Below are 18,896 nucleotides of genomic sequence, written 5' to 3'. Positions count from 1 at the left end.
GGCCACACGTTGCTGTGGATAAGGTTTTTATTTCCAAATAACACGTGGTCGGTTATGCTTATACCAAAAATTTACAAAGCAAGAACAATTGGATTTCACTGTATTGCGTTTACTACGAAATAAATTTCACTTATACTTTAGCCTCAGCAACACTTGGTGTTTATCTCATTAAATTGTAGCTTATGTGAAACTTTGGTATTTTTAACACAGCGCCATCTATGAGATATTAATGTCAGACAGTATTACAAATTTAATGTCTGTAAAAACAGATTTAAGGCGCCATCTGTTTTATACTCATGAAACTTACAATTAATAACAACAATCAACATATGAAATCATTTTATTGTTAATTAATAAATATTGCGACCATTAATCGAAATAAAAACCATCTTATTTCCTAAGTTGAAACAAAACACATTATATTTTAAAAAAAAGTGAAAATCGGTTTAGTAGTTTAGACATCCATCGCGGACAAACATCGTGACACGTAACTTCTATATATTGAGATATTAATACGTAAAGAAAAACTTTGTACTCCTTTTTACGAGAATTGCGTGGACGAAGGAGTATGAAATTTCCCAAACTTATAGAGAATATAGAGAAGGAGTGCAGAATGCTAATATTTTTTAAATTATATATAAAAATACATAAAATCAATAAAAAAGACATTACACACACTACCATGTATTTGATACACACTCTCATATAAACTCTTTTGTGTATTGTTCAAGTCTGTTGTCAAATTCAGAATAGGTTGATATTGTTTGTCTTCAATATTATTTACCTGTACTGTAGCCTTGGCAAAATTTGTTATTATAGAGGTATATTTGTGTGTTTGACAATAGACCCTTAATAATGTTCAAACTTATAATTTAAATTAATTATAGCCGAATTTCGACTACCGGGCGACAACTAGTATTAATAAATATGTGATCCGTGTTCACGGATCCTAAGCTAGAAGAAGAGACGAATCCCAGTACATCCAGACTTCAGACGCCAAACATCTTTGACAGCAATGTTACTGGTGGTAGGGCATGGCCGGTAGGGTACGAGTGCCAGGGTAGGTAACTAACACCCTGATTGGGTCATCCGTTGAACTATACAATAGAGATTGTGATGTCATATCCCAAAACAGTTTTCACATTGTGATTCCTATGGACTTAGACTTAGTAACCACTTTATATCGTGTTCTTTCCCTCGTTTACGCAATAAGAAAATTAATAAAAAACACAAGGTGATCTTATTCCGTTGCACAATGCTCAATGTAATGGTCAAACTAATTCAGCCCCAAAGGATCTAACAGGAGTTCGGCTCAGAACCAAATAAAAGGCTTGTTATTTCAAACATACCTTCACTTCACACTCCGAGGTATAGGCATCTAGAAATTATGCGCTGAGGGTTAAATTTAGGATATTTACTCTTTGAGTCTTTGACCCAATATCTCAATGTGGGTCACGATGTGATCTCTACGAGCTTCATTAATCACTGACCATCATAACATGTGGAACAAAAGATGAACATTCGAAGAAATTATTTCAGTATTACGAAGCGCTAATATCGCTACATATAGTATTATCCAAGTACTGCTTACTAAAGAAATATAGTATATTGAAAGTTTCTAGGATGGATTCATAAAATGTTAGTTTGGTTGTTCCCGAAGCCAAAATCTAACATTAACAAAAGCTTACAGTGATATTTATTAGATACAACTCAACAAACTCCTCCTTCTCCTTGCGTCTATAATCCTCAATGCTGAGGGTCGAGGTCTTTATGAATAGCTTTCTCCTGGACTACCCTGCACCAGCTCTATTTATCTTCGGCTACGTGGGAAACGTCGTAGACATACCTACAACATAAATTGTTCTATTTTTCATTTTCCATGACCAGCAATGCAAATCGCAAGGCAGCTAGCAAACGCCATGCGAGACCAGAAAATATTGAGATCTTCATTTGCAATATCTTGCGTTTTGCAATTTGCTATAGAGGCAGAATGTAATTTATCCATTGTAATTTTTGAACGCTATCACGTCATGAATTATCAGCACTACATTGCCCGCGTATCCGAGAACGGTTCCCTTCCAGTCCGTATAATATGAACAATGTCATCTAATAAAGTCTACTTACCAGAGAGTGCCTTGGAAATTATGGCGTGAAACGAGCGATTCCCGACAATTGATTGGTGAATTTCACAGCTTTCCCTTCGGAGCCACCTCCGGGGCAATATTAAGTTTATTACAGAATCTCTCCTTCAATAAAACTGGAATTAAATTTTACGACAGCGCCTTGTACGTTTGCTTTTGTGTCGAGTCGCACGATCATATTACTTTTCATTTTAAAATTTTCAGCACTCGCTACGCCTCGGCAACTAATGGTTCTTTGATTTCAAACAGCAAACTTTGGAACCACAGCCATTTTAACAAATTTAATTTCAGTTTTATTACGGTTGGTTCCATTCGAGAAATTAGTTGCAGTCGAATTTTTGCGCTTACAAAAGGCTGAAGCTCATTGAATTCAGACGTGCCTCAGAGATTTGGTCTTTCATTGTCAATGTCCTCCGAAAACTTTTAAGTATTTTATATCTTTTAACTGATGATTTTTTTTATTGCTTAGTTGAGTGGACGAGCTCACAGCCCACCTTATTAGGTGGTTACTGGAGCTAGCGTCACAAGGTCACTGACAGCGAATCTAAAGATTTTACGAGGACGTGTTTAAGGCTTCGGCCGTAGTTGACTAATGCGTGAACTGGATCGAGGGTGTGAATGGTGGGGGGTCTTCATGTCATGCCGCAGACGTGAAATAGCGCTCCAATGATGTCTATATATACACAAACCGAACTGTTAACTTTAGAAATATATGAGGGAAACTCCATTGAGTAGGTGGTGGGTTTCAGTGAGTTCACAGTTCACAGTTTCACATAATGATGAGTGTTATCTAAATCTCATCACTTACTCATCATTTATTGGTGGTAGGAGCACTTGTGAGTCCGCACGTCCGTGAAGCAGTAATGCGTTTCGGTTTGAAGGGTGGGGCAGCGGTTGTAACTATACTGAGACCTTAGAACTTATATCTCAAGGTGGGTGGCGCATTTACGTTGTACATATTTATGAACTCCAGTAACCACTTAACACCAGGTGGGCTGTGAGCTCGTCCAACTATCTAAGCAATAAAAAAAAGCCTTTTTAGGCCACGATGACTTACTTAATGGTTATTTATGAGATAAGAACTAGCACCAAATACCGAATATCCTAAACTAAAATCTTAAAGAAAACCGATCATGGCCCCATCATAGTAATACCCAACTATAATAGAAGAATAACGAGACAATCAAAACTGAATATTTTTTGACGTTCCGAATAGTTTACCAGTCTTATACCGTGATAACTACTGAAATCACGAAGGCATAAATTGTACGGAGACCTATTTTTTTTACTTTCTATCAAACAAAATTTGTTTCCACAAAAAATTCTAACATCAAAGAAAACGGGAACAGAACGAATTATTTTGTGTAAAACTGAGCTTTTTGTGAAAGAGTAATGCTTTGAGCATCAGTTTCTTTTTTTTTAGCTTTTTTCAAAACTTTGTAAGGTACAAAAATTGTTATGTGTTTTTGCTTAGTAAATGTCACGATATTAAAAGCACCGACTCTGATATCCGTGGCTTTTACACGCCTAATTAAATTGATTGAGCATTACCAATTATAATCTGTGTTAACACCATCGACTTTTTGGCGGAAACGCGAGGAGTGAAGTTGTGTGATTTGTTTTATTTTGTCTTTTTGGGTTTCTTCAGGTTTAAATGTGTAATAGCGATGGCTTATTAACTGTTACGTTTTATTAACTAATGATTGTGGAAGTGCACGAATGTGGGAAAATGAAACAAAGCCGCTGAACTTAACTTCTCGGGTCCTGCAAAAAGTCCACTGAAAAAGTCTCAATAAATAACCACCATTTTACTGAGATTATACTTCAGCCCATATCATCTTATCTCATTTTATTTCGTTTCAATTTCATTTCATGCCATGTTTCATAATAATCAACTTCATTTCATTTAATAATATCATGTTTCATATAAAAAAGTTATCATTCAAATTAAAATAAGACTTGACCTAAAGGTCTTAGTTACCAGGTCATAAAATCCCTTAAAAAAATCAACACCATCTGTGTGTGTGACCAGTAACTACATGGTCTTAAAATTATTGTTCAAAGGCACACCCGATTGATCATTTTATGTATAAAGTTGATCTGGTCTCCTCTCGTGTTTACTGGTTAGGCATGGCTGTACGATGAGATGCCATTATACTATCTGGTCGTGAAGATGTCATTCGTACCGGATTGATGGAACAGTCGCTAAGCAAGATTTCGAACTTATATCTCAAGGTCAGTGAAATGGATGGATTGCGTGAAAGACGATATGGGTAAGAGGGGAGTGAGCGAAGAAATGGTATATGATAGAAGAGTATGGAAGGAGAAAACATGTTGCGCCGACCCCAGGGAGAAGGGCAGGATAATTATGATGACGATCTCAAGGTCATTGACAGCATTCAGATTGTGGTATCTATGGATTATTAATGGGGGGGGGGGTTCGAATCCCACTTCGGAGATGTTGACTTAGCTTCCAACAACTATGAAATAAATACACATATTGCAATAGCTCACTTGATTCTGTATTGCTTTATTTGTAACTCCACTAGTACAATCTTTAGATATCTGCTCACTACAGAATATACCGCTTTTTCTGTCGGTTTTTCAGACTACCGCCTTTTTATTATGTCCCGTCCCCACTACTGCCATTGCTCCCACCAACAGTGTTGCTATTTGGCAATTCGAAAATTGTCTTAAATATTAACATGATAAATTTCATTTTAATTATTTTCCAACAAATCTTACATGTGTAATTACCATACACCAGCTGGGCCGTAAGCATATTCTCCGATCTACGAAATGAGAAGTCTTTCACTTTGAGACAAAAAAAGAAGACTTATAGGAATAATACCTATGTTACGGTAAAAGTAAATATTGCGGCATATTACATAATATGCAAAAAAAAGTATGTTTTGTTTGTCATTTACGTTTTTAATTAAAATAATTTTCTTTATTAAAGCCTTTTGTATTATGTTTATTTAAATAAATACTTTTTTTACTGCTACAACATTTTTAATCTATTTGTATTCCAACTTTTCTTAAAACACGAAGGTAAGGGATACATTTACCAAAACGTGAAGCCAAGAGTACACATTTGCCGGGAAATGTACACATTATATTCAGTTCACATATACCTAACTTTTTGGCAAATGTGCACATTTACGGTAAAAGTGTACATTTCCCAAGAGTGTACATTTACCGTAACACCGGTACTTCCGTTTTAGTTATCAGTGTTACTACTCAGTACTCAGCTTAAAATTGAAATTCAGCAACGGTAAATATAATGTAATCATGCTTAACTGAACCAACTGACTGACTCCACTGGTGGTAGGACCTCTTGAGAGTCCGCACGGGTAGGTACCACCACCCTGCCTATTTCTGCCGTAAAGCAGCAATGCGTTTCGGTTTGAAGGGTGGGGCAGCCGTTGTAACTATACTGAGATCTTAGAACTTATATCTCAAAGTGTGTGGCGCATTTCCGCTGTAGATGTCTATGGGCTCCAGTAACCACTTAAAGCCAGGTGGGCTGTGAGATCGTCCACACATATAGGCAATAAAAAAAAAAACTGAAAAATATAGAAGTGTGACCTCGCAACATCTACCTTCGGTCAATAATTTAAAATGATCAACAAAAAAGCCGAGTCGATCATAATAATATGTAGAATTAAGTCCCAACAGAAAAAAAACCTATTGACAATAAAAAACGTGCAATCTACACGGCACTATGAATAATTTATGGAAAACGGATATGGTAAGCGCCTTCCGCGTTCCCTTGTAAACTTACCGTATGTTATTACAAAAATAATGTGTTTTGTTTTGAGATGTTCTTCAATGTACCTTCAAAATATTGACAATCAGAAATATTTGCTTGCATAAAAGGCTATATATATATATCGACGCTTGAAAAGCAAACGTGTCTAAGCGACAATGCGAGAACTATACAGTAGACTAATTTAAAGTTGAAATACTTGAAAAAAATTATATTTTAACGAATCTAGCTGTAGGATTGAAATGATTTTAATAGACCCAGAAATATATGTTTTTTGCGCATCGAGGTTATTGCCTATCATTTATGTACAAAGCAGTTATTGTCGCTTAGTCACTTTTGCCTTTCAAGCATCGATATATACATATTATGGGGTTGGGCAGGGTTGATATCGACTCGATATTTAGTTGAATTCCCAATCGAAACAATACTTAAAATATATTTTTTACAAACTGGCTTAGATTTAAGTTATCCCTGTCTTTTAAATGTTTCAGATATCAAAACATACGTGTAAAAGATGTCTTGGAAACATTTAATTTAGAATGTTGTCAACGTTAAAAACTGCATATAAGTTCACATTGGTAAATAAAAGCATAATTGGTGGCAGAGAGCTTTGAACTAGTGCATTGTTTGATATAGTTATATTGTTAACTAGCTGACCCGGCAGACTTCTTAGTGTCTCAATCGATAAATAAAAGATCTAAACTTTTGTATAAAATAAACTTAAAACAAACAAAAAGAATCCATCCGACGGGGGACGGGGGGGGGGGGACACCTCAAAGGAAAAACAAAATTGTTATTTTTATTTGATTCCGAGCATTTTCATATTCAAGACCAAAATTAGCCAAATCGGTCCAGCGGTTCTCGAGTTTTAGCGAGACTAACGACCAGTAATTCATTTTTATATATATAGATAGATAGATATAATTATTTTTCCTACCTACCCGTTCGTAGTCTAAGGGGCTATTCCAACTATGCATGAACTGGTAGCGCCATGCTTAGTCACGAAGCTCTAATCTGGTGAATTTGCTAACACTGGCCCTAGCAAGAGCAGTGCTTCGCAGAATCTACCACCGGATCGAAACAGCGACCCACGACCCACTGAGAAAATCTGGTGAGAAACTCAGTGGGTTGTATCTTTGGACTAGAACTGTAATCAGTTATTGAAGGGTCTAAAAGCACCTAGACTGGATCGGGAGCTCAAATCTGGGTAGAGGGAGTTGTCCCGAAGCCCAAACCGTGCCCGGACCCCACAGGGACCCCATTTTTTTTCCCACAGGAGAAAATCGCCGGATCCCCACCCGCACGGCAGGGGGGTATGTGGCAGTCGAACCTTACTAAAAACTGCCGCTCACAGCCGACGCCCTATCCCGGACCGGGCGGGAACCCAGTCGGAGCTATTGAGGCGGCGGGATAGGGTTTACGCAGAACGCGGCCTACCACGCCGCCCCACGCCTTTCACAGGAACCCCATACTTCACCATCGATCCTCTAATACACAAACGTGTCTGATTAGACACCATTATTCAGGCATGATCGTCTGCCCCGTCGAACGCAATGTAGATTTTATCGATTTATTACTAGCAGCCGGGAACGAATATTGAATGAGCCATCTGTCATGTTTCTAACGCCTCTTGAGAATCAAAGCGATCCCCTTTTTCGAGTTCTTTTTTTGCATCGTTGCAGATGTAATTTAATATCTCCGAGATATCGATATGGATCGCAAAAAGTTTGTGCTTAGGAGTTTCTCTATATTGGAGTCGGTCTTGGAGATTGTGCGACGGTAAAAAGTAGAAAAATAGAATAGTATAATACATAAATATTATTGTGCGCTTGAGTGTGTATTCTTTTTTCTTTTTTTTTGGCTTTGTAGGCAAACGAGCATACGGCCCACCTGATGAAAAGTGGTCACCGTCGCTCATGAACGTCAGTAATGCCAGGGGCAGAGCCAAGCTGCTGCCTACCATTAAGTACTCCGCTATGTATTACGCTATGTTTAAAGTAGTCGTCATACTTGGTTATTGAATTATTATTTTTATTGCTCTTATAGGCAGACAAGCATATGGCCTATCTGATGGTGAGTGGTTACCGTCGCCCATGGACATCCGCAACGCCAGGGGCAGGGCTAAGCCGTCGCTTACCGTTAAGTACTCTCTGCAAGCCTTGTTTGAAGAAGGGTGTGATCGAAGGATGTGGTTTTTATTAGTCTTATTATATGAACAAGCTCACATTCCATTTTATTGAAGGGAAACATATGCATCACATTGTGAATGCCGTCACTCATCTGGAGATATGAGGACTCAATGTTTTTTATAATGTCTGTCTCGCCATTCAAATCGGAATGACTGCATCGCGGCAGAAGTAGGCGTAATAGTGGTACCTACTCATACAGTCTCACAACATGCCCTACCAATAGTAAGCGACAAATTACTTCCACAATCACTTCTTTAATACGCTTAAAACAAAAACCACTTTCATTATCTACGTTGCGCAACGCAAAACAAATGTATTATTTTGTACAACAACAAAAAATCTACATAAAAACAGCAAGGCTGTATTTATTCATATTAAATTATGAAACATGCCGACCCAAAAGGAAATGACCTGGCTATTCTTGTCGGGCGAAACGAAAAACAATGAATTTTTTGTGGTAATCTTAGTTTAACTCCGTGTACAACATGACCGGGAGCGAGTTTAGATCTAAACCCTTTTCATGTTACGCAGGCAAGCTAATCCTTTATACGAGCTGGTTTTTAATTCTGAAACACACACAATGCGAATGTTGTGAATTAATTTTGCACTTTGGTTTTCAATCATTTTCAAGGTTAATTTTCTGGTCAAAGGAACTAGAAGACAGAATTTTAGAAGACTGTATTTCGTAACCTTGTATAATTTTTTTAGTATGGATTGGTACCGATATATGTGTCTTTCGCTTAACAATCATGTTATAAGCTCTCGTCGTATCTATGCAATTCAATAGAGTCGTCGTGGCCTAAGGGATAAGACATCCGGTGCATTCGTGTTGAGCGATGCACCGGTGTTCGAATCCTGCAGGCGGATACCAATTTTTCTAATTAAATACGTACTCAACAAATTATCACGATTGACGCAAAATTATAATTTGCGTGATTACTGGTGGTAGGACCTCTTGTGAGACCGCGCGGGTAGGTACCACCACGCCGCCTATTTCTGCCGTGAAGCAGTAATGCATTTCGGTTTGAAGGGTGGGGCAGCCATTGTAAATATACTTGAGACGTTAGAAGTTATATCTCAAGGTAAGTGGCGGCATTTACGTTGTAGATGTCTATGGGTCCCGGTGACTGCTTAACACTTACACTCACACTTAACACTAGGTGGACAGTGAGCTCGTCCACCCACCTAAGAAATAATAAAAAGGACATAAAACATATCAAACAGATAAGAGAATGTGTTTAATCTAAGAAGTTAATAAAATGTTATTAAACTTTTTTTGTACGCTCGCAATGTTATAAATTGCTGTTTCAAACTTTCTAAGTCGATATACGCACGTAATACTTAAGTTATGTAACGTAAAATGGGTTCAGAAGTGGCTTCCAGGTTTGGCCCAACCGAGAGCAATGGATTTACATTGTTAATGGAAAGGGAACTGATTGGTATGAAACCGCTTTTGCGTCGGCCAGTGTAAGCTAATAAAACCTTTTTATTTCCACAGCCTTATTACAAATTCGCGTAAACGACTTCCACACAGTAAAGGTTATCCGGTTTTTAGTACGATTATAAAATCTCCAGGTTCAAAATAATAATCGTGGAAGTCGTGAGCCGTAAAGATTACGTTTCATATTGCGCGTAAGTCAATATTTAGTCCGAAGCCCGTTCGGGATGATTTAATCAAGGCCCCGTGAATAAAATATAATGAATTGTTCTTCGTTTTTTTTTTTTTTACGAGTTCAAGCGAAAGTTTCATGTTTCTCGTAGTAAAATATTATCCCGAGTCAGAATTCGTTCGCGTGGTCCGTCGTCATGAAAACCGTCAGGTATTTGTATTACAGGACTGAATAAATTAAGAAAGAGTTAATGGTCTTTAACCATTGTTGTATAATTGTTTTTTCTTTGGAAATAATTTTGAAGTGAAACTTCCTTATCGGCGTTGGAAAAAAATTTACCGTCACGTTTTTCGGTTACGCGTCACATTTTTCCGTTACGCGCCATCTGTTTTGTATTCATGTCTATGATAATAAAATCCTTTTGTTTAAACTTTATCTAATTTAACTTTTTTGTATTCATGTCTATGATAATAAAATCCTTTTGTTTAAACTTTATCTAATTTAACTTTATTTAACCAATTTCTAGAAAGTTGCATGTAGATCATTTTTCGAAAAATAAGGCCATAAATAAGTTTCACTTCTTACGTGTGTACACTAGTACACGCACACATTTTTTTTTTTTTTTATAATATTATTACACAGATATATGAATATATTATAAAATACAATTTTCTTTTTCTTCTTCTTTCTTTTCTTCGTTTTTCTTCTACCGATTTTGGCGAATCGTAGAGACAATTAGAAATAAATCCTCTCGTGATGTTAACTTAACACTACCTAAAGAATTCTGAAGAGACCGAAACAGGTAGAAATTTGAAGGTGCAAGTTCAGAACTATATGGCTGATGCATTAACACCTTCCAGCCAAGCTCTTTCAATTTTTGCTGAGTGGTTAAAGATGTGTGAGATCTAACGTTATCATGATAAAAAACCACACCCATTCTGTTGATTAATTCCGGCCGCTTTTATTTTAAAGACTTTTCCCCAACCTATTATTTAGTTTATAATCATAATTATTCACCTAATTTTCGCTACCGTAATAATACAAAAATTTATACTCACGACTGGAGGAGAGTATGAGTTATCATATTCCAATAGACCTAATTATGCATAACCATCTTTAAATTAGAATTAGCTTGTCCCGATTTAACTATTCACGGAACTGGTATAGAACCTGAATTACTAAAGGATGGAATTACTGGACTCTAGTTGTCTAGGAACTGGTAGAATCTGAATTATTAAGGGTGGAATTACTGGAGTCTATTTGTCTAGCATAACTGTATATAAGAATGTGGGCTCTCAATACACCGTATAAATAAAAAGCATTATACCGCCAAATTCTCATTTGTTTGTTTCCCACTGACACTAAAAAAGATTACCACTCAAACTTATTCATTCACTTACGTTTATCAGCAATTGTCCAAAATTCGTCTAAATACAATTAGGCTAATTGATTTTACTACAAAAGTGCTATCGTCAGTCTAATTGTAAGGAAACAGAACGTCGCGTAATTGTTTTTCGAACGAAGTTAGGGAAAATATTTTCTTTGGAGTGGATACTTGAGTGCTCTTAGGTATTGATGAGATTGCTGTAGAATTGGGATGCTCTTTTTTATTCTTTTGATTTTGTAATGCTTTTTTTACTAAATACTACTTACATATTCATGATTAAATACGTATCTAGGGAGAGGCTTGTGGTAGGGGTTTTGTCAGTTAGGATAAATATAACTGTCACGAAGCATTTGATTCCTGAAGACGAAGCCACTCTAGAAACTATGCCGTTGTAACTATACTGAGACCTTAGAACTTATGTCTCAAGGTAGGTGGCGCATTTACGTTGTAGATGTCTATGGGCTCCAGTAACCACTGAACATCAGGTGGGCTGTGAGCTCGTCCACCCATCTAAGCAATAATAAAAAAAAGAAACATTTGAAATGGAATTGAATATAGGAGATTTCAAGCCTACTGCTAGATACCGTGGTGTTCATTTATAGTGTATTTCCCAATATTTTTTCTGCCATAAGCTTCCATAAGCTCAAGTATTGAATCCCATGGTATTTCTTAAGCAGTTTAACATATGCTTCTTTAAATATGGTTTCAACACTACACTGCTGTAGGGAGTCGTTTCAATTTTTTTAAGTCTTGAACTGCAATGTGCTACTAAAACAACTTGCTGATTTGCTGATATGATAAGGCTACTTTTGTGAACGTTATAAATTTTTTTGTATAAATAAGTATTTACCCAAACAATTTTTTTGTTTCAGACTCACGATGCCATTGAAGAAAACAGTGCCAAAAACATCATAGAGACTACAAAATGAAGCCAACACATATTATAATACTGTAAATAAAACTCATGGCAACGAAACCGCATCCGACAGCAGACCAAATAAAATAATGGGTCTTCAAAGGTGATAATTATAGAAAATGGCCAACGAAAGACTGCCATTGCACATTTGTAATTCAATTAAACAATACGTTACTCAAATCAGAATAACTAAACAATTATCAATCCAAGATAAAGTCAATCTGCTGATATTGCTGGTATTGCTCTTAACCCAAAATAGTATGTGCAACGGATTTAACAGCCGTAATTCGATGCTGAGGACCAGAGTAATCGGCACTCGCTACGGAAAACTCCAAGGGGTAATTTTACCTATGGATCAGCACAAGTACTTGAAACCTGTCGAGGCGTACCTCGGGGTGCCATATGCCACACCACCCACGGGTTCTAACAGGTATGTGATGAGAATTTGCTGCTATAATTAACTACATACCTAAACATCAGGACCAAAGGATTCTGCACTGATAAGGCTGTAAGGCTCAATACCAAAGGAGAGGGTTTATGACTCCGGCAACTTCTATCTGCTGGTAGTATATCTCGACTTCCTCCCCTATCAGCTTGTCCTTCACAAGCTCTTCTAAATACCAATTATCCTGATCCCAAGGAGTTTTATTTATTTATATGTGAACTTACTTTATACTGGCCTCAATCCATAGATACTATGGCCACGCTATGGCCACCCAAAAAACAAAGACTCCATGACATAAACATTATCACTTTTCTTATGTTATTACAAACCACGGAATAGATAAATAAGGTTGGAAAGGCCTTTGCTCTAATTTTGTATTAGAACCAGTGTCGCCGCTTCATCCCCACTATTTTAATTTCTACACATACACACACTGTGATTACAAGTATTTCGCACACAACAAAAGCACCCACACATAAATCTTAGGACAGATATTCGTTCGCAAACTAGCACAAAACACCCGTAGGCATACACACTCACACACGCAAAAAGGCAATAAAAATGTTCATACACGCTAGTGCTTGATAAAATCGATATTCTTTATCGATAAATTATCTGATGAATGAATGGAGAAAATGAAACATGAAATAAATATTGAAAAAAAAACTATTTTACTTTTATTAATTACAAATAGTCACTGTCGCTGGAATAAAACGTATTTGTTAAGCAGTTGGCGCTTGCTATTAATTGCGAATGAATTTTTCAAAACTAAGTGTATTCTGATTTTTTTTATGATAAAATCATTTTCAGAAAAATGTTTAGAGCAAATAGTACTCGTCTTTGTCTCCAGTTTCCTCTACCTGTCACGTCAATCCATTGTTCCCTGGCGTTAGGTTCTTTAGGAAACCTAAAATTTTTAATTTACTGCATAAGTCAAATAGCATTTTACTTAGATTTTAATACGTCTTAGACAATATAGTAAATACCCGTAAATTAGAGGTCTACATGTCCCTTTATATTATACCTTCACTTTAATTCAAAGATAATAATTCAATAATAATAATAATAATCATACATATTTATTTTACTCAAAATACGTCTCACTAAGAATATACTAGGTATCATTAATTAAATATAAAATAATGCAAAAATTATCCATGTCAAATGTAAATATAGTCGAGAATTCTGTCGATGATTTTACCACATGGTCACCTCACTATCGACAAACTGCACGGCCAATCAGGGCAAAGGCCGAAATTTCAAAGATTGAAGTGTAGAGAACGCAATGCATGTAGTACATTGGAAGCTGACTTGGTCATTGCGTTCATTGGGCGAGTACACATCGCGCAATGTATGCTATTTATAACTTGCTGCAATAATATTGTTAATGTTTGGAATTTCATAATGCTCAGTATATTTTTATGTTTTAGACAAATAATATTGTAATTAAATGGTAATTTGGACTTGCCGATCGAAAGATATACCTCCTCGCTCTATACTTGAGGTCTGATTTTTTGTTTTACAAGTTATAATTGCACAACACGGCACTATAAAGCGGAGATCTGTTCGCCAAGTAGTCCGAAGCGCACTAAATGCGGTGAATGAAAGAATCGGTCGAGTTATGTTTGTTCTATCATAACAGCGGCACGCTTGCCCCGCCTACATTACCATTCCAACCTTATTTATCTATTCCGTGTTACAAACCACTACTATCTACTGTATAACTGTGGGCAGTTGAAGATCAAAATTCGCTCAATTAACCAGCTCACAATTTATATAAATTGTGACGTAATTAATTGAAGGCGGTTGGATACTTTTTTTAGAATTTCAGCCACTGTTTTCTTTCAATTTTCGGTCAGGCATTAAAAGCAGTCGACCGTTGAAGATGATAAAATAATTATGAGTAATGTAGTGCCATTAATGAGTCGTTAGCTTTTTGGATATTCGAAGCGAAAAGCTATTTGTTATTTTAATTGAATTAGCCAGTTTTTTTTAAAGTTTTACAGATGAGCCCAATCAAGTTGACTTCACTTTTAGAGCAAAGTTGTAAAATACAACTAGCTCCATTTATACAGTGATTAGTGTTCCTGACCCCTATGCTACAGGAATCAGGTTAATTGCCGAGTCGAAATCAGTTTATTTTATATTTTGTATTTAGAGTTCGAATTGTTAATACTCATAACGCAGGCAATAATTTTAGCATGGGCCTATTGAATGTGGGAGGTTTGATTTTTTTATTTGTTTGATATAGGAGAACAAATGAAGAGAGTGAGAGAGTGAGATATAGAAAATAGGTATAGGTGGAAGAAACCGATATTGCATACCCGTATCTTCGGATTAATAGCAGAACAGACTATATTGACGTATGTGCCTCTGGCTTTTAACAACACTATAGTTATCTTAGCCAAATTTACTTAAAGCAACACATGCTAAATTGGCTAAATGTATATTATGGGTTGATGATATATTTTCTCAAAGGAAAATAAACTATTTGAGCTGTGTAGTGCACGAATATGTTATTTGTATTATTTATAGGCCACAAATTTATTTGAGAGAAGGCTGTCTGTTAATTTAACCACATAAACCATTTTTTCGGGAGGGTGATTTAATTAGTGGCTTTTAAAATTTTATTGGTTACGGCGAAATCCAATTAAGGATTTTTTTTAATTGATGCCCGGCAGGACGTTTTTGGTACAGACGAAACGGGAGTGTAATTAACAAAATGTTGTTTTGCGGAAATTTCCCTAAATATTAATTGAGCCCGAAAATACTAAACAATAATACATATTATTATATTACATATTCTAGAATAAGCAAGCAATGGCGGATATAAAGAGCCATCTTGCTAACCAATCTCTTCTAGACAACCACTAAGCTGTAATACTGATACATAGACATCCCATCTCAATCTAGATGACGGTATTCACGTTTTGATTTCTATGGTGCTCCTGTAACTTCTTAACGCTTGCAGGCCATAAGCATGTTCAATCGTCTATGCAAAAAAAAAAGTTATCTGCAGTAGATATTAGTGGAACTTAAGGTTGAGGACTCATGACCTCACTTCACACTAGACATAAATTAGAGGGTTTGTAAAGAGTAGAAATAAGACGATTCTACATATATTTTAAAAATGTGTATGTATATTGTTGAGCTAATAGGAGTCTACGCTATGAAATACCGCCTTCTTGCCTTTTTCGGTATGACAGCCGCTGTGCAATTTTCATGTTCCAAAGCTTGTGGCAGCACTGACGTTCTTACGCAACTCAACACCCGGTTAGTCGCGAGTTTGTCTACTCATTTAGGACAATGAAAACATAACGGACATATCTAATCTATATAGCTTTTCAAGATCAGTGTTGGATATGCCTACCTTCTGACCAATGCGATCCAGACTATTCTCTTAAAAAATCCTCTGGTAGGTTTTGTTGTGACTAATTGACTCGTTTGCTTAAAGATTTGCGCCAACACGAGCTCCAGCACCATGGGATGAGGTGAAAATGGTGGACCAAATGGGACCAGTCTGCCCACAGAGACTGCCGGATATTTCGAACGAGACCTTAGCTTTAGAGAGAATGCCTAAGGGACGTCTGGAATACTTAAGGAGATTGCTTCCTCGGCTTAAGAATCAGAGTGAAGACTGTCTATATATGAACATCTATACACCAGTTCAAGGTAAGTAATTACAACAGTGACACAAACGTGCAACCCCCCCTTACTCTTAAACCAGCACACCTGAAGATCTTACGTGATAATATTGGGCAAGTTATTTATCAAAATGTGAGCTATTCATGTGTGAGTGACGTTGGTACTGCATGTTATGCGCTCGTGTACATTAGCAATACCGATATTATCATTTTCGGTGAGAAATTTATAGGTTTCGGTCAGCAAAGCTATTTTTAAAGTGGATAAAGATGCTAACATTTTGGTATCTTTAGGGTCCTGTAAACGGGAAAACAGAAACACCTCTATCCGTTTACGCCAGTAAAATAACCCCCAGCAAATGAAATATCTTCGTAGCATGACGATACTTTTTATATTCATCTCTAAGCATACATGTTCTTAGTGGGATTTAAATTCAAGTCACGATCCCCTAAGAATGTCTTCGGGTTCATATTATTTCTGGCGCGGTTTCAAACAAAGTGTTCGGGATGACGGGACACGATCGTATACTCATATTGCAGCGATCGAAGTGTGGGCTGTGTGTAGAAACATTCTAACACACGTTTTCATAGATCCCTTCGAATATTCGCCTACGTATATTTTTTTTGACATAATTTGGTAGGTGTGTTTTTGTGTTGTTTTTTTTTCTTCTTCTTTTAATAGAAAACGATCTTGTACCAAAAGCACATTATATTATTGCTAGAGGTCCCGCAGTAGTCGAAATTCGACTATAATTAATTGGAATTGTAAATTTGTACACTATTATGATTGTATTTTATACTTCTATAATCACAAATTTCGCCAAGACAACACTATATAAAATATTAACAAAGACAAACAATATTTAATCTATTCTCAATTTGACAACAGACGTCAAGAACAAAAGTTTGACAATAAATAGTATGCATGCATGTGTGCGTCAAATACATGGTCTGTAGTGTGTGTAATGTTATCTTTATTGATTTAATGTATCTTTTATGCATTATTTAAAAAAAAAAATTATATATAATTATATATAAATATATAATTATGCACTTCTTCTCTATATTCTCTATAAGTGTGGAAAATTTCATAATCCTCCGTCCGCGCAATTTTCGTAAAAAGGGATACAAAGTTTTTGCTTCACGTATTAATATATAGATAGCTGCCTACCTACGCAGAGATTTTGAATGTTTGACTCCTACTGGAATGAAGGCCTTCCAATACCTTAGTCTTTTAGGCTAGCCTCACGAGGCTCAGCCTAGCGAATTCACTAACACTAGCCCTAACAGAACAGTGCTTTGCAGAATCTACCACCAGATCAATAACGCGACTCTTTGAGACAAAACAGCGAGAAACTAATGTTTAACTGCGTTTTATGTTACTGAAAAGAAATAGCAGCACTATTTTCCTGGATATTGTTCTCTATTACGTGACTTTATCATTTTATCGATATATTGGAACTTGAAAATATACTTGTCTCTCTTTGAATGTATTTATTGTACGGGGAGTACCCCAAAGTCTAGTAGGAATAGTTTTGTTGGCATTGTAATTTTGATAACCATCTAAACTTGTAACCCGCTTTATTCAAAACAAATGGACTAAAATGACAAAAGTTAATTCTTCTATTTCATACTGAAATAATATAATTTTCCTCGTTATTTTGTATTTTTCGTGATTATGTACATTCTAATAAAATATAATCTTAATTAATCGTGTTATTTCCTATTTCACTTATTTAGCGTCCATATGTATTCGTTATGTCATCTTAATACCCAACCCGAATGGAGACCAAATGCTGAGCGTTGGATGTATGTCACGTACGAAAACGTATCCCCTACTTTTGGCATGCGGAACATCGTTTCTGAATAGTAATGATAAAAATATTTGAATTTCATAAGTTTATTTAAAAAAAAAAACGGGTTTTTTTTATTTGTATATTTGTTTTTCACGTTATTGTAGCGCATACAAAGATATAATAACTGTTTCTATTTTAACTTATTAAGAACATTTCAACAGAAGAATAAGAACAGAAAGTAGACCGAGTTTCAAGAATTGTCAAAGAGTACCATGCATGTACTAAGTACTAATTAACCTATAACCAAAAAACATGAAAGTTACTGCTTGAATGACGCTGTATACTTTGAAATACCAGGTCTCCGTTGCATTAACACAACGACTTTAATTCATATTGGAGTGTAGGTTGGCTTTGCGGAAAGAAAATGGACAATGATAATACCCAGCGAACGGGTTAACCAATACTTAAGATAGGAATTGGGTGGTTGAGAAATATAAATTTAGAAAGAAACTCATTTATGGACAGTACTGCTCTCAGGAATCTATGATAAAGAAGAAGTAACAGTAATTTATATAGATTTGGTTGGCATTATCCCGATTCCTATGATTTTATGTCATATTACAAAACAATAGGTGATAATTTTCAAAGTTAAACTCTAAATATTGGGAAATAAAGGGCATTGGGACATCAAGGGGCATGAAATTTCAAATAATAGCTTGGTAGAGACGAAGGTAAAATAATAAGATATATATTAAGATAAAAAGAAAAACTTTAACGTCCTTTTGCTTTGCCAGAAGTGATAATAGCTCTGTTATATCAGAAAAAATATATTTAGAAAGAATAACAAGCTTTTAGGAATTTGTAGGAGACAACAAAACAGTAGTATAATCACTCAATATTGTTTTCTTTGAATATGCCCCAGAGCTAATGCCTCAATAAAAGTACAAATATCCCATCAAAAGGACGTAGTCAAACTTTTATTATTTTTAGATAGTTTACAAA

At 36.0% G+C, this 18,896-nt stretch overlaps 1 protein-coding gene across 1 annotated transcript in view; it reads left to right on the top strand.

Moving 5' to 3' along the window:
- LOC101738471 (neuroligin-4, X-linked) overlaps window positions 1-18,896 on the top strand; it is a 116,396-nt gene that overhangs the window by 71,839 nt on the left and 25,661 nt on the right. The window contains exons 2-3 of the mRNA XM_012688920.4: window positions 11,969-12,442; window positions 15,912-16,129. Coding sequence (XP_012544374.1) covers window positions 12,132-12,442; window positions 15,912-16,129 — 529 coding nt within the window. The 5' untranslated portion in view covers window positions 11,969-12,131. The remainder of the gene's footprint in view (window positions 1-11,968; window positions 12,443-15,911; window positions 16,130-18,896) is intronic.

The sequence above is a fragment of the Bombyx mori genome, chromosome 15, assembly GCF_030269925.1.
Source record: "Bombyx mori chromosome 15, ASM3026992v2".
NCBI classification, from domain to species: domain Eukaryota; kingdom Metazoa; phylum Arthropoda; class Insecta; order Lepidoptera; family Bombycidae; genus Bombyx; species Bombyx mori.
Note: the sequence above shows the minus strand (reverse complement) of the source record. Positions and strands in the feature narration are given on the sequence as shown.